The 12,951-nt window shown below is 44.9% G+C and overlaps 1 protein-coding gene across 1 annotated transcript in view; it reads left to right on the forward strand.

Annotated features, from left to right (window-relative positions):
* ARHGAP20 (Rho GTPase activating protein 20) overlaps positions 1 to 12,392 on the forward strand; it is a 61,371-nt gene extending 48,979 nt beyond the window's left edge. Inside the window, exons 9-15 of the mRNA XM_006136139.4 lie at positions 1,789 to 1,977; positions 2,982 to 3,157; positions 3,498 to 3,659; positions 4,877 to 4,986; positions 5,970 to 6,159; positions 6,858 to 6,975; positions 7,989 to 12,392. Of these exons, the coding sequence (XP_006136201.2) occupies positions 1,789 to 1,977; positions 2,982 to 3,157; positions 3,498 to 3,659; positions 4,877 to 4,986; positions 5,970 to 6,159; positions 6,858 to 6,975; positions 7,989 to 9,691 (2,648 nt within the window). The 3' untranslated portion in view covers positions 9,692 to 12,392. The remainder of the gene's footprint in view (positions 1 to 1,788; positions 1,978 to 2,981; positions 3,158 to 3,497; positions 3,660 to 4,876; positions 4,987 to 5,969; positions 6,160 to 6,857; positions 6,976 to 7,988) is intronic.
* Positions 12,393 to 12,951: the final 559 nt, after the last annotated feature.

Here is a 12,951-nt window from a genome sequence, read left to right on the forward strand (position 1 = left end):
GGCATTCGAAGTTGCAAATGAAGCCCGGGATTTAAATATCCCGGGCTTCGTTTGCATCTTGCCGGGCGCTGCCATTTTTAAATCCCCCTTAGTGCGGACTCCGTGCCCGCGGCTACATGCAGCCCGGAGTAGGTAGTTCGAATTAGGCTCTCTAATCCGAACTACCGGTACACCTCGTTCCACGAACTAGGGTGGCAGTGTAGACAGACCCTCAGAAACCTGCTAAGTGGCTGCTCCAGTGTGTTTATTTACCAGCTCTACAGCCATGGAGCTTTGCAGCTCCCATTGGCTCCAGTTCACCGTTTGCAGCCAAGGGGAGCCACAGGAAGTGGCGTGGACCAGGCTGCTGCTTCCCGCAGCTCCCTTTGGCTACAAATAGGAAACTGGAGCCAATGGGAGCAGTGAGGTTCCATGGCTGTGGAGCTGGTAAATAAGCACACCGGGGCAGCCAGTTAGCATATTTCTCAGAGTGGTTTTGCAGACTACTTTAAGAAACACTGGTCTAGGCGTATGTGCATGAGGTCATTCGTTGTGGAATACTTTGTGAGCACAGGAATGCACACACTCGATTGCTATTGTAGGGTAGTATTGAGGGGCTCATACTGGTTTGTTACACAGAAGTGTGCACATTGCCTGTTATATTGGGTGGCTAATCAATCTTGACGTACATCCCTTTGGTATGTGTTTAAGGAATGCAAAATACTATTGTCTTTCCAAATGAGAGGGCAGTCACAACTGATAATGTGAAATTTATTAAGGAAACAATTCTCCCCACCCTTCAGTGCATCCGTACCCGTGTGCACGCACACGCAGTGAGAACTCTGCTTCCACCCTTCAGGAACCCTTTTCATATCTGCAAAGGCCAGTATTATAATGGGTGACCAAACAGAGGAAGTTCTTAAAGTAAACTTTCCACTTTCCACAGCCACTATGAATAAACAAGCTCAGAATGTGTGTATCTCAGAGATGGGGCGTGGTTAGTAAATAGTGCACTGGTCCGAGATTCAGGACAAAAAAACAGTCTATTCCCAGCTCTGACACTGGCCAGCTGCATGACCTTGATCAAGTCTCTTTACCTCTCTGTTTTCCTTCCAGCCTCGTCCATCTTATTCGACTCAAAGCTATTCATAGCAGGGATCATTTCTCACTGTGCATTTTGTGCTTCGCCTAACCCTAATGGGGCCCAGTCCCAATTGGGGCCTCTAAACACTACTGTAACTCAAACATAATAATGATGTGTTCCTCTGTGCTCAGATTTGGGGCGATTGAAGCATGCATGCCTAGTGGACCATCCAGCCTATCCTTCCAAAATAGAAATTTAAATGTAAGAGTTGCTGCATTGATCTTTAAACGCCTGTCAGTGTTCTTCAAGTCAACGTCTCACATCTGAAAACACAAACTGAGCCTGCACTTTTTTATCTTTTTCCTTTTTCTCCTTCAGTTTCATTTTCCCTAGTGAGTGTAGCACACACAAGCTTTCTAGGCTGAAAGCCTCTTCAATCAAACTTTTCTCCCCGAACACATGCAACATTGAAATGGCACAGCAGGTTTCTCCCGAGCCTTTGCCACTCAGCCACTAAAGGAAAGCACATGCAGTGCAATTGCAGGGCTTAGTCTCCATGGTCCATTCATTCCTTGGGCTCTCTGATGAGGTTGCCACAGCTGACTAGAAGTTGTGAGATGTGAATGTCTGGCCACTGCAAACCCAGTCCCCTCATTGCTTTCCCAGAATGAAATTCATGAGTTCTGTGTCCTCACCTAGTCATTCTGGGTCTCTTATCACCACAGGGCATGAGCATCCTTTCAGCATCATACTGAGCTGCCTCCGAGACGCTGTGGACCACCACCAAGGAACCAACAACAACACGCTCCTAGCGGATGGGACGGAGGCTTCCCTCCTGGATCAGCTTCCCAAGGACAGGCAGTGTCAGTTCATCCTGAAACCCAGGCCCCATGCTCCAATGCAGCTGAGGAGAGGTGAGGACCGGGATGATACTGTGTGTCCCTTCAAAGAACCCGGCAGCTTTCCCTGCGCAGTTGCTGACTTCCTTTTGTGTTGTGGTTTTATCTGAGAGAGATACTCAGAGCTCGGATGTATCTGCACTGGAAAGAGGCTTGATTTTTGTCCCTTCATAAAACAAGGCCTGTTCCTGCATCCACTGAACATACATTGATTTCAGTGGTAGCAGGACTTCACCCTTAACCATGACTTTGGCTCTTATTACCAACTACAAGGTGCTTGATTAGCATTCAACAGCAAGTTACGATACCCTTGGATGAATTGCTGTGTTACACACACATAGTCACCAATCAAACCGTATTTAGCTCTTTTATTAGATCCTCCCAAGAAGCATAGGAGATGTTGTCTCTGAGATCTTTCTTTATGGACTGGCTAATGGTTTACTGATGCCTTGAACTCAACAGGTAATAATATCCATGCTAGAGCCATTCAGATGATACAAGAATTATCCAAGACAAATGTATTTGCCATTTGACAAAAAAATAAAAAGCACCAGTAATATTTGACCTCCTTTAAAGCTGACACAAAATCAAAAAGATGGTTCACAAATAATGTATTCACGGACAAGAGATAGAAGAAGTTAATGACTCAGGCTATGTCTACACTGCAGAGTTTTTGCAGAAAAATAGCTGTTTTTGTGCAAACACTCACGGAGCGTCCACACCTCAAACGCATTTTTGCATAAGAAAATTTACAGTGAATTGTATGGCATGTTTGTGAACTATTTGCCCTGTGGGTTTTCACTGGGTGACTGACCTTACTCTGCCCATTGGATTTAAGAGACTTCTCCCAGTGAAGACTCCCATATATTTCCAATCCCCGAAATAGGAATTTTGACATTATATTTCACTGGAAAAGAAATAAAGCCATCTGCATGACTCTGACTCCCTTCCCACGGGTCTAATGCACAAGCCTTGCAAGAGGGGCACATTGTAAATCCAGCGGCTTTGGGCTCTTTCAGAATCCTTGCAGAAACATACGAAGAGGAAGAAATCCTTGATTGACTGGGCTTTGCGCCGGACTACCAGCACCCCCACAGGCAGCCCTGCATCACATTCTCCCCCCACCCCACGGAAACTTTTCGGCCTGTCTTTGTCCTCTGTGTGTCCTGATGGAATGCTCCCCAAGCCTATTATGGTAAGATGGGGTTTATAAATATATCATCTATCCATCCACCTCTGTATCAGCCATCTGTGGTATCTCTGAGGTTCCTGTCACCCATGTCTGGGAGGAGGAGTAAGAAGATTAGTGCTCTCTTATACTATACTGTACTTTGATTCAGTACCAGTTCAAACTCATGAAGGAAAGTGTCCCCTACAGAGTCACCCATATCACCTCCTGTACCCTTCAGGTTTCCTGAAGAATCTCCTACTGATGCTGACCATCCTTAACCCTACTTAGCTTGTGAGGCATGACACAGTATGGGTTCAGATGCTAAACTCGTCTAAACCTATGTCGGGGCTCGGCTTTCTCCTAGGATATGCTGCTTCTGCTGTACCACGAAGGTCCCTCCACAAGAGGCATTTTCAGGCGCTCAGCCAATGCCAAGATCTGCAAGGAACTGAAAGAGAAATTGAACTCTGGAGATGATGTCCAGGTGGATGGCGAGTCAGTCTTTGTGGCTGCAGCAGTCATCACTGTAAGTCACACCAGAGTGGTACTGCCCTAGAACAACACTTTGCATTCAGTGAGGAGATATCAAGGTCTTGCCTGGGAAAAGCATTTTAAATGGGGCACATTCAGCCTACTCCACCTCCAGGTCCTGGCTGGGAATGTGTCAGAGAGCAGCCATGCCCTTGCATGAATGAAAATCTGCCGCTTTAACAGTCTTCAACATGCAGAAATGAATATTGGCTCTCAGGCCAGTATCCCTTTTTGTACCTTCTAATGTAAAACTACAGCAGACCCTCAGGTAGCAAGGGGTTAAACAGACTAGGGCAGTATCTGCCCTGCCATGTTAACTTGAATTATCTGCACTCGCTTTACACTTGTCAAGTTAGCCTACCTCAAGTGGCAGCAGCCGCAGTGCGATATAATGCCCAACCTGCTGTGTACTCACCGGTGCATGTTGCTAGGACTTTGGGGATTCTTAGAGCTGGGGGAAGCTGAGCTGCTCTGGGGACTGTGGAAGAATTTGTGGGAAGGTACTGGTGAATTCGTAGCCCTTGAGTGAAGTTTGCCTCTGTCCACTTTACGGACTGGCACCGTTAGCAGCTTGAGTATTAACTCAAGCTTTAGCCTCTGCTCCTTGATGGGCCAGCCAACTAGAGTGAAAAGCACCACTGCACTTGAGTTAAGGATCAATGAGTGTGGAAGGGATTTTAGCTAGGGGTAATGCTGAATTTATAACTTAACTCTCCAGTGAAAACTAGCCATAGTATTGTCCTGACATGTAAATGAAATGAGAACAGTTCAGGTCTTCACTTAAAATATATTCCCAATTTTCCTCTTATTGGCCAGACTACCTCTTAGATATCTTCACAATTCACTGTTTGCTTGAATTTGGATTGATTCAACACAAGATATATAGTAGGCTGTGGAATAGTATCCCAGGAGAAGTAGTACAAACCCCATTGTTTGGACATTTAAATCTTGACTGAACAAAGCCCTGGCCAATATACAATTCTATAGAGAATAATCCAGCTCTGGCCAAAAGTTGGATTAGATGGAGCTTTTCCTTCTGTGACACACAGACATCTGTTTGCCATGCTGCATGCCATGGGGAGCAGGGAGGCCTTATGAGAAATGCTTTGTGTCACATTTTATCTTATGTTTAATCTAAATGAACATATATGCATCATGAAACAAACTATTCAAAACTGACCAGACTGCTCTGCATATATATATTTAATTCAGGATTTTCTACGAAATATACCTGACAGTGTTCTATCCTCAGACATGCACGGGCTGTGGATGGAAGCCGTGGACACAGAAAATCGAGCGCATAAGATTGAAGCCATCAAAAGGTATGTCTGTGCCCCACTTTGTCTCTCTTGAGGAGGCTTGTGTTATTTCCATCCACACAGCACAGTTACCATGTGCTAAGAGATTCCTCATGTTGCTCTAGGCCAGCTCACTGCTCTCAATCCACTGGCTGATGTTGAGTGTGAAGGCTAGGTGTTAACCGAATTGGTCAGAACATTTTCATCTATGTATTTTTTAGTGAAAGAAAATGATATTTTTGACAAAATTGTTCATGATGTTTTTCTGTTTTGTTTTCTTTACCAAACCTCCACCCTGCCCCTCCCCAAAAATATCTTTTTGGATGACCAGCTGTAATTACTAGAATTCAAATAAAGAAAGGACAGTAATTTGGACTTCAGTGGTACCATTGGGTATAAATGGAATTAATTAGATGCTTAACTATGGTGGTTCTCCCTTGCACAAAGTTAAACTGATAGCCACATCAGTGTGATAGTCAGGAAGGAGTAGCCTGCCAGTCATAGTATCAAGGCCTGAAGAGTTTATCTACTTTCCTGAGACTGGCACCTTGAGCAGGATTTGTCCATTAGCATCACATGGACATAACCCATAAGACAAATTTCTTTTAAATGATAACAGTTTGGCTGGTCCTCCTTCCCCTCAAATCTCTGTACCATAGGTCACAGCAAAGTACGTCACTGTCCATGCTGCCAGCACAGGTCTGTACATGTGTCTTCCAGGCATTCTAGCATCTCCTGATGGAACTGTGGAGTATAGTCCACATTTTCCCAGAGTGCATTGGGTAGCATGGTAGATGTGAATGCACAAACATGACAGCAAGATAACTGTGTGATGAATGTAACTCAATCCTATTTGTTGTAGAGAGGCCAGATGAGAATGTCACAATCTAGTTACAAAATCATGATTGTACCAGTAGTGTAGCCAGGGCTTTTAGAAGTCAATTGTCATTTTGGAGAGCCAGGTTTTACAAGCTCCTTATTTTGTTTTGTTTCTTTCCCCTGGGCAGTTTGGTGAAGCAGCTCCCAGAAGCCAACCTCATTTTACTCAGACACCTGTTTGGAGTCCTGCATCAGATTGAGCAGAATTCAGGGGAGAATCAGATGAATGCATTTAACTTGGCTCTTTGCATAGCTCCCAACATGTTGTGGCTTCCTAGTCCCACTGGGCCTGAAGAAGAAAGCAAGTCTACAAAAAAGGTAAATACTACTGGTGCGGTTCTGCCCACATGATTTTTCCCCCTCCTCCCACCTCCTATGACTTGTTCCTCTGCAGTCTACAAAGGAAATATAGAGTTGAAGTGCTTTAGGTCAGTAACAATTTTAGCTTCACCCCTCCTCCCCTGGCCACCCATTCAGATTGTTATGGGGTAACTTGACCACTTTAGAGATGGAAGCATTAAAAGAAGGCATGATCTGCTCTAACAAATGGACTTTCTTGCTGGACACAATTGTCCAGGGAGTGGGTAAGAGGGCACTTAGTAACCCATTAAAAGGAAGAAAACTGTCTCCCCATCTGAAACATCTAATAATGGTGGCACCAACCTGCAGAGAGGAACAAATCTACCATCATGACACTCCTCCTCGGAGGCAGAATATTGCTGAGACTTGTGAGATTATGACAATAATAATTAAGACTACAGGGTTTGCAGTATCAACTCACACTACTGTTCCAGTTAGCCCAGCTTCTTGCTTTCAGCTATGACTAATGCACAAGCATCCAGCCTAAGAGATGCTTCCTAGCTTTCTGGGCCAAAGGGAATCTTCAGGATTAAGTGTTACATTTGTGCAGAGAAAGGCATCGTCACACTGTCTCTCTAGGCTAATTTGTCTTGGAGGATAATAGAGCCAGGTATATGTTCCCTAAACTGACACCAGTGTTTCCTCTTCCTTGGCAGGTGGCCATGTTAGTACAGTTCCTGATTGAAAACTCAGCAGACATTTTTGGAGGTGACATCACTTCACTGTTTCAAAGGCCAGACAAAGAAAAGTCAAAAAACTCTGAGGATTTCCTGGGTAAGTTTGTAGCATTGTATTTTCCTGGCACCTTCTCAGGAGATGCCTGGTCAGTCAGAACTGCTGTCAAATGCCTTGTACACAAAGACTACAATAAACACTACCCATCCACAGGAATGTAGAAGAGGGGACTTGTTCTGAGCCAGTCCTTTCCCCTAACTTCCTGACTATGTTTTGATAAGGGCATTGGAGAATGCAATTACAGCACCTCACATATGGACCCCTGTTTGGCTGGTTTACCCCCTTCTTCATTATCCTGCTATAGTTCCTAGCTGCTGCAGTTTGTCAGACAATTTACCTCAGAATTCGTGCATCAAGCAGCATATTCCAACAGACTTGTTTTTTTTTTAAAGTGGAGCAGTTTAAACTGATTTTCTAAAATTTGACTTGAGAAGTCAGAATTTAAAGAGATCCATGTGTCCCTGCTGAATATATGACAGACTGTGATCTAATCATGAGCACCTGAGACTTGTGAGACAAGAAACAGTAGGGTTCCATTTCTATTTCTGCCACAGACTTGAAATGTGTCCTTGATAAAAGTCATTCCCCAATCTGTGCCTCAGTTTCTCCAACTTGTAAAATGCAGTGGAAAAATCTCCTTTGCCTCGCACAAGTCTTATGAGAATTAATTAATTAATTGATATTCACAAAGCATTTGTTGCTCTTCAAAGGAAGGCACTCTGTTGTTTCAGTTGTAGTAGTAAACATTTAAAGTATGGCTACACTTCGAGCTGGGGGGGGTGAGAATCGGAGGTGCTGGACGCACATTCAGGACAATTAGCCTTTCCTGCCACTTGCACCGCCACTGCTAAACACTTTGTTTGGTGCACTACTTGATCAGAGCTAGCCCAGTTTTTGTCTCCTCAAGCTGAGACTCACACTCGTAGCTCGAAGTGTCCTTTGGGACCTAGACACATACCACTGTGACAGGTAGAAAGGAACACAGATAATTATATGCTTTTCTGTTGCATTTTTACAAGGTAATTGGCATTCCCCCTGCATGTCTTCCCCAGGTATTGGCAGGGCTCAGCAAAACGATTCCTCTGATGAAATGGAGTTTGCTGCCTGTGACCAGGAAAGACCAAAGCAGCATCCCTCTGGTGGTTTGTTATTTGAAGAGGAGCAGGAAGATTGGGATCTGTTTAGTGAGATCACTGCCTGCTACCAAAGCAAAACCAGGAAGAATGCCAGCGCAGACAGCTATGAGCTCCTCGACGAAGAAGGCTCCTTCTGCTCCATTGGCTCGATACGTTCACTGAGTCCTGCAAGGGATCGGTGCTCTTCTGAACCCAGTGTCTGCCTCAGCTCTCAGCTCCCCTCCCAGTGCCATGAGCCAGTGGCCCGCCAGTCCAGCTGTGATGCCACCATCATGCACAGCCACACTGATTACATCCACAGGCTCAAGCAGCTGCAGTTGGAGAGCCAGAAGCTGATTGATGAAGGCCTGAGCCCTGGGCTGAATAAGACGAGGCAGAATTTCTGGCAATCTCCTGAGACCAGCTCTAGGGTGAAGAAGCTTCAGAAAACCAACCTGTCCAACAGGTCCAGCTTCTCCAGCCTGTCCTCTACCACCACTTCCCCTTCTGCCTCCTCACTAAGCTCCTTAGACAGTGCTTTCTCCTACTGCTCCGAGTCCTCAGCCTTCAGCCCCAGTGACGTCTCCTCCCTGCCTTTCATGTTTGGCACTTCCACCCGACTCCATGCCTTGTCTCCAAAGATAGCAAAGAGGTCCCTGAAAGAATGGACCAAGCCCTTGACATCTCTTTTGCCTTTGAACCCTTGTGACTTGGACTCATGCAGCAAGCCTGAGCAAAGGGACCGGGGGAGGAGTCACAGCACTGGGGAAATGAAGGGTTTTGTGCCCATCAATGGCGCTGCCATGGGAAGCCTCTTAAATGAGAGTGACTGGGAGGAAGAGGAAAGGCAAGTGAGATGTGTCAGGGGCTCTGGACATGCTCTCGGACGCCAGTGTTATTTCAAAGAGTCTGAATGTAAAACAGACCCCCCCACTCACATCCCAGCCACTGAGAGCTCATCAGCCATTGGCCAGCAAGGGCCCAGGGAAAAGTCAGTTAAGCACATTGAGATAAAAGGCCCAGAGGTTTCCCCTCCCAGACAGGAAAGCCTGAAGCGCACCAAGATAACCTTTTACATGGCCCCAAATAAAGGAAGTCCACAGGGATCTCCAAGGGAACAGGAGGATGGAGGGTTCTCAGTGAGCATCTGTAGCCCCAAATCAAACAGCAGCAGTGGCCAAAGTACTTCCAAGAGCCAACCAACAGTAAGTGTCCATATACCCCAGACAGTGTTCTATGGTCAGAACACCCCTTTGGTGCTGCACTCTGTCTCCAGGAGATACCATCAAGAAGCAACGAGCCAGCAGCTGCAAACGGAGTGCAAAGAGACTCCCCAAAGCATTCCCCAGGCAGAGGGGCTGACGGACAATGCTCAGCAAGCAGCACCTGCCAAAACCCACGGCAAAAGCATCAACGCTTTCAGCCACACCATCCGCATCATTCTCCCAGCCTCCATCCGCAACACCGTCAGGGAATACTTCAAACACGATGAGGCCAAGAACTGCCATGCAGCGGATGCAGAAGCTGTGGAGAATGAACTCATCCGGAGCAGGGTGGAGTGGCTCAAGAGCCAACCACACACGGATGCCTCTCCAGAGGAGTGCAAACCAGTGGCATTTACAGAAGAGACATTTGTCTAGGAGTAGAGAGTGGGAAGCGTGCTGGGGGAAATGTTCTGTAAGATACGACTGAGGTGTGAAGAATCTAACAGGCTGTGTGGGTCAATAAGTATAAAGTGATGCTAATGTGTAATTAATGTGGGGGCTTGGGGTATTTTTATTCTCTGCTACCTTTTTTTCTACAAAAGGTACTTTACTGACCAGTGCCCAATGGGCTCAATCCTTCCCTACATTTTAAATTAGCTGAGTTGTACAGAGACTTTTATCTGAATTTCAAGCTCTCCTGATTGTTTTGCCTCAAGTCACAGGTATGTGTGTTGGTAAGCAAAAGCACTTGGGCAGCAAACTTGTATTGCATTTCATAAAAAAAAGTCACGGTGGATCCTTGACAATGGAGCAAAGCTTTGAATCACCCTGCAGTTTTTTTAAGTTTGTACAAAACTCCACAGTGTTGTTAATTTTTTGTCACCAATGTTTATTGAAATCCAAAGTATGACGCTTTACCACTAACTCAAAACACACAGCTATCTCTTCCCTCCTAACCTTCTTTGTCCCTCACTTGAGTTTGTTGACTGAGGCTGGGATTTCAAAGGCACCTACAGGAGACAGTTGCTCGTGATTGCCATTAAAGGCTTTGGCACCTTGAAAGTTGCAGTGTTAATGTTAGGATGCATTTACCCAGCAGGGCTTAACTTGAAATAAGCTATGCAAATTGAGCTACGTCAATTGCGTAACTTATTTTGAAATCGCTTATTTCAAAATTGGGAGCGTCTACACAGCACTTATTTCAAAATAGAGCGCTCTTCCTCTGACTTCCCTTACTCCTCGTACAATGAGGGTTGGAGTAAGAAGTCCTCCAGCTTGACAGTATTTCAACATTATTTCAAAATAACGGCCTGCTGTGTAGACGCGGACTAAGTTATTTCGAAATAACTATTGCTGTGTAGATGTACCCTTATAGTGCGTTCACTTTCTCTTCTCCTGGCTCCCCGCAAAAAGTATTTGGTGCAGATCCTCAGCTTTTGTAAATGGTCATGGCTCATCTGTCTTAAATGGAACTACAGTAGAACCTCAGGTAAAAACACAATGGGAACAGAGGTTGTTCAGAACTCTGAATTGTTCATCACTATGAACAAAATGTTATCATTGTTTCCCAAAAACTTACAACTGACCTTTGGCTTACTACAGCTTTGAAACTTTACTGTGCAGAAGAAAAATGCTCTTTTTAACCATCTTAATTTCAATGAAACAAGTGTAGAAAGTTTCCTGACCTTGTCAAATCTTCTTAAACTTTCTCTCTTTTTTTAGTAGTTGATGATTAATACAGTGCTGTACTGTATTTGTTGCTTTTTTCCCCCTGCTGCCTAATTGGGGATGTGTGGTTCCACTGGTGAGTTTATAACTAGTGTTCATAACTCTGAAGTTCTGCTGTATGACAATTTACACATGCTGGGAGTCTGCTCCTTGGTTCTCTGAAAGTGGTTCATCCTATATAAGTCTACTGAAGGAAATAATTATTTCCTGGGGACCTTAACTGATGGTGAAATTTCAAGCACTCCTTTCTCAGGTACAAAAGCAGTGACTCTGGGGATCCTACCTGTGAAGAGTTGAGTATGGTTTGGTTTTGGTATGATGTTCACGGCGTGGTGGAAGTAGTTGAGATGTGCTGCCGAGTGGATACTGAAGTAAGGTCCATTCAGACCAAAAAGCTGCCAAGCAGTTCAAGAACTGGACTACATAAAGCTGAGAGAACAGCAGCTGCTAGACAGATACAGCTTCCCTTGAGTAGGGATTGATTCTACTGAGTGAAACACATGCATCAATGTGTCAACTGGCTGCAGAAGGCCTAGATTTGGGGATAAGTCCAAATTATGTGAGTTTTAGAGAGTATTTAATAATCAAGCTGCCACTGACAGGACAGAAAAGTTGGAAACAGTCTCAGAGTTCTGAACTTCTGCGTTCAATGAGACTGTCCTGAAATCCTCAGCTGGCTTTGATCTATTCAAACTTGTTTAGAAGTTCATGATGCTTCAGTTCACTTCCAAAGAGACAGCTGCTGTAGTTTGATGGAGGTTAAGAATTGTGGGTTTGTAGAGATGGGAAAAGTCACTAAAGTTAAAGAGTTTGGATGGTTTGTTTGAATGTTTTGCAAGGCTGGTCCCCATGCTGCCACACCTCGAGTGTTAAAGTAAAAATAGGGAGGATGGAGAAGAGAAAAGCAGAGCCCAAGGAATTCATACATCTCTATTCACTGTTGTAGGGCCTGATCCTCCACAGTGCAAGTTGTTCCTGCAAGTGGCTGAGCACTTTCCTTTCCCATTACTTGATTGCTCAGCACCCCACCAGACTGAACTTTAATCAGTACAAATCACCATCCCTGACGTGATCCAAGTGCCTGGAAATCACCAGGGAAGAAACTTGTCTGGTGCTCTTTGCTAAAATACATGTCATCAGAGGAGAAGGGAGCACACTGGCCCTTTTTCCAAGGTGCACAGGGTTCAGTTGGGTACATGTAGCTTTTGACATGGTCTGTGGCTCCTTTTATTCCTGGCTCTCCTTGATGTTGCTTGCCTGATGAGAGATGTATACAATTGTATTACAAATGCCCAAAAGCATTTCTCTCACATGCTCACTGAAGAGATGTTCACCTTCTTCCCCAAGCTATGGTTGTAATTATTTCAATAAAAGACACACCGCTTTGTTTGTCATTTAATGCATGGCACATGTCAAGAGTTTCCTTGTCTTTCATTCTACAATATTTAGTGCTGGTTATATACAAGCATAAGAATGGCCATACTGCGTCAAACCAACGGTCCATCTATCCCAGTGTCCTGTCTTCTGAGACTGGCCAATGCCAAGAGGGAATGAAAAGAGCAAGTAATCATCAAGAGATTCATCTTGTTGCCTATTCCCAGCTTCCAGCAACCAGAGGCTAGGGACATCATCTCTGCCCACCCAGGCTAATAGTCACTAATGGACTGATCCTCCATGAACTCATCTAATTCTTTTTTTGACCCTTATTATAGTCTTGGTCTTCACAATATTCTCTGGGTAGAGGGTGGATTGACAGCCCTGGGGTTGATGTCATCACTTGCTCCAGAGTTCATACATGGTTTGGGCAGACAGTGATCTCAACCAGCTGGAAGGTTCCTCCTCTTGAAGTAATGTTGATCCTCATGCCCATTCTAACGATCCATTTACTTCTATAGCTTTTAGCACTATAATACCTGAGTTCCAATCAGTGGAATGGACAGACTGAAGAAAGAGCCACACGTCATGTC

This window comes from Pelodiscus sinensis, chromosome 13 (assembly GCF_049634645.1).
Source record: "Pelodiscus sinensis isolate JC-2024 chromosome 13, ASM4963464v1, whole genome shotgun sequence".
Taxonomy (NCBI): domain Eukaryota; kingdom Metazoa; phylum Chordata; order Testudines; family Trionychidae; genus Pelodiscus; species Pelodiscus sinensis.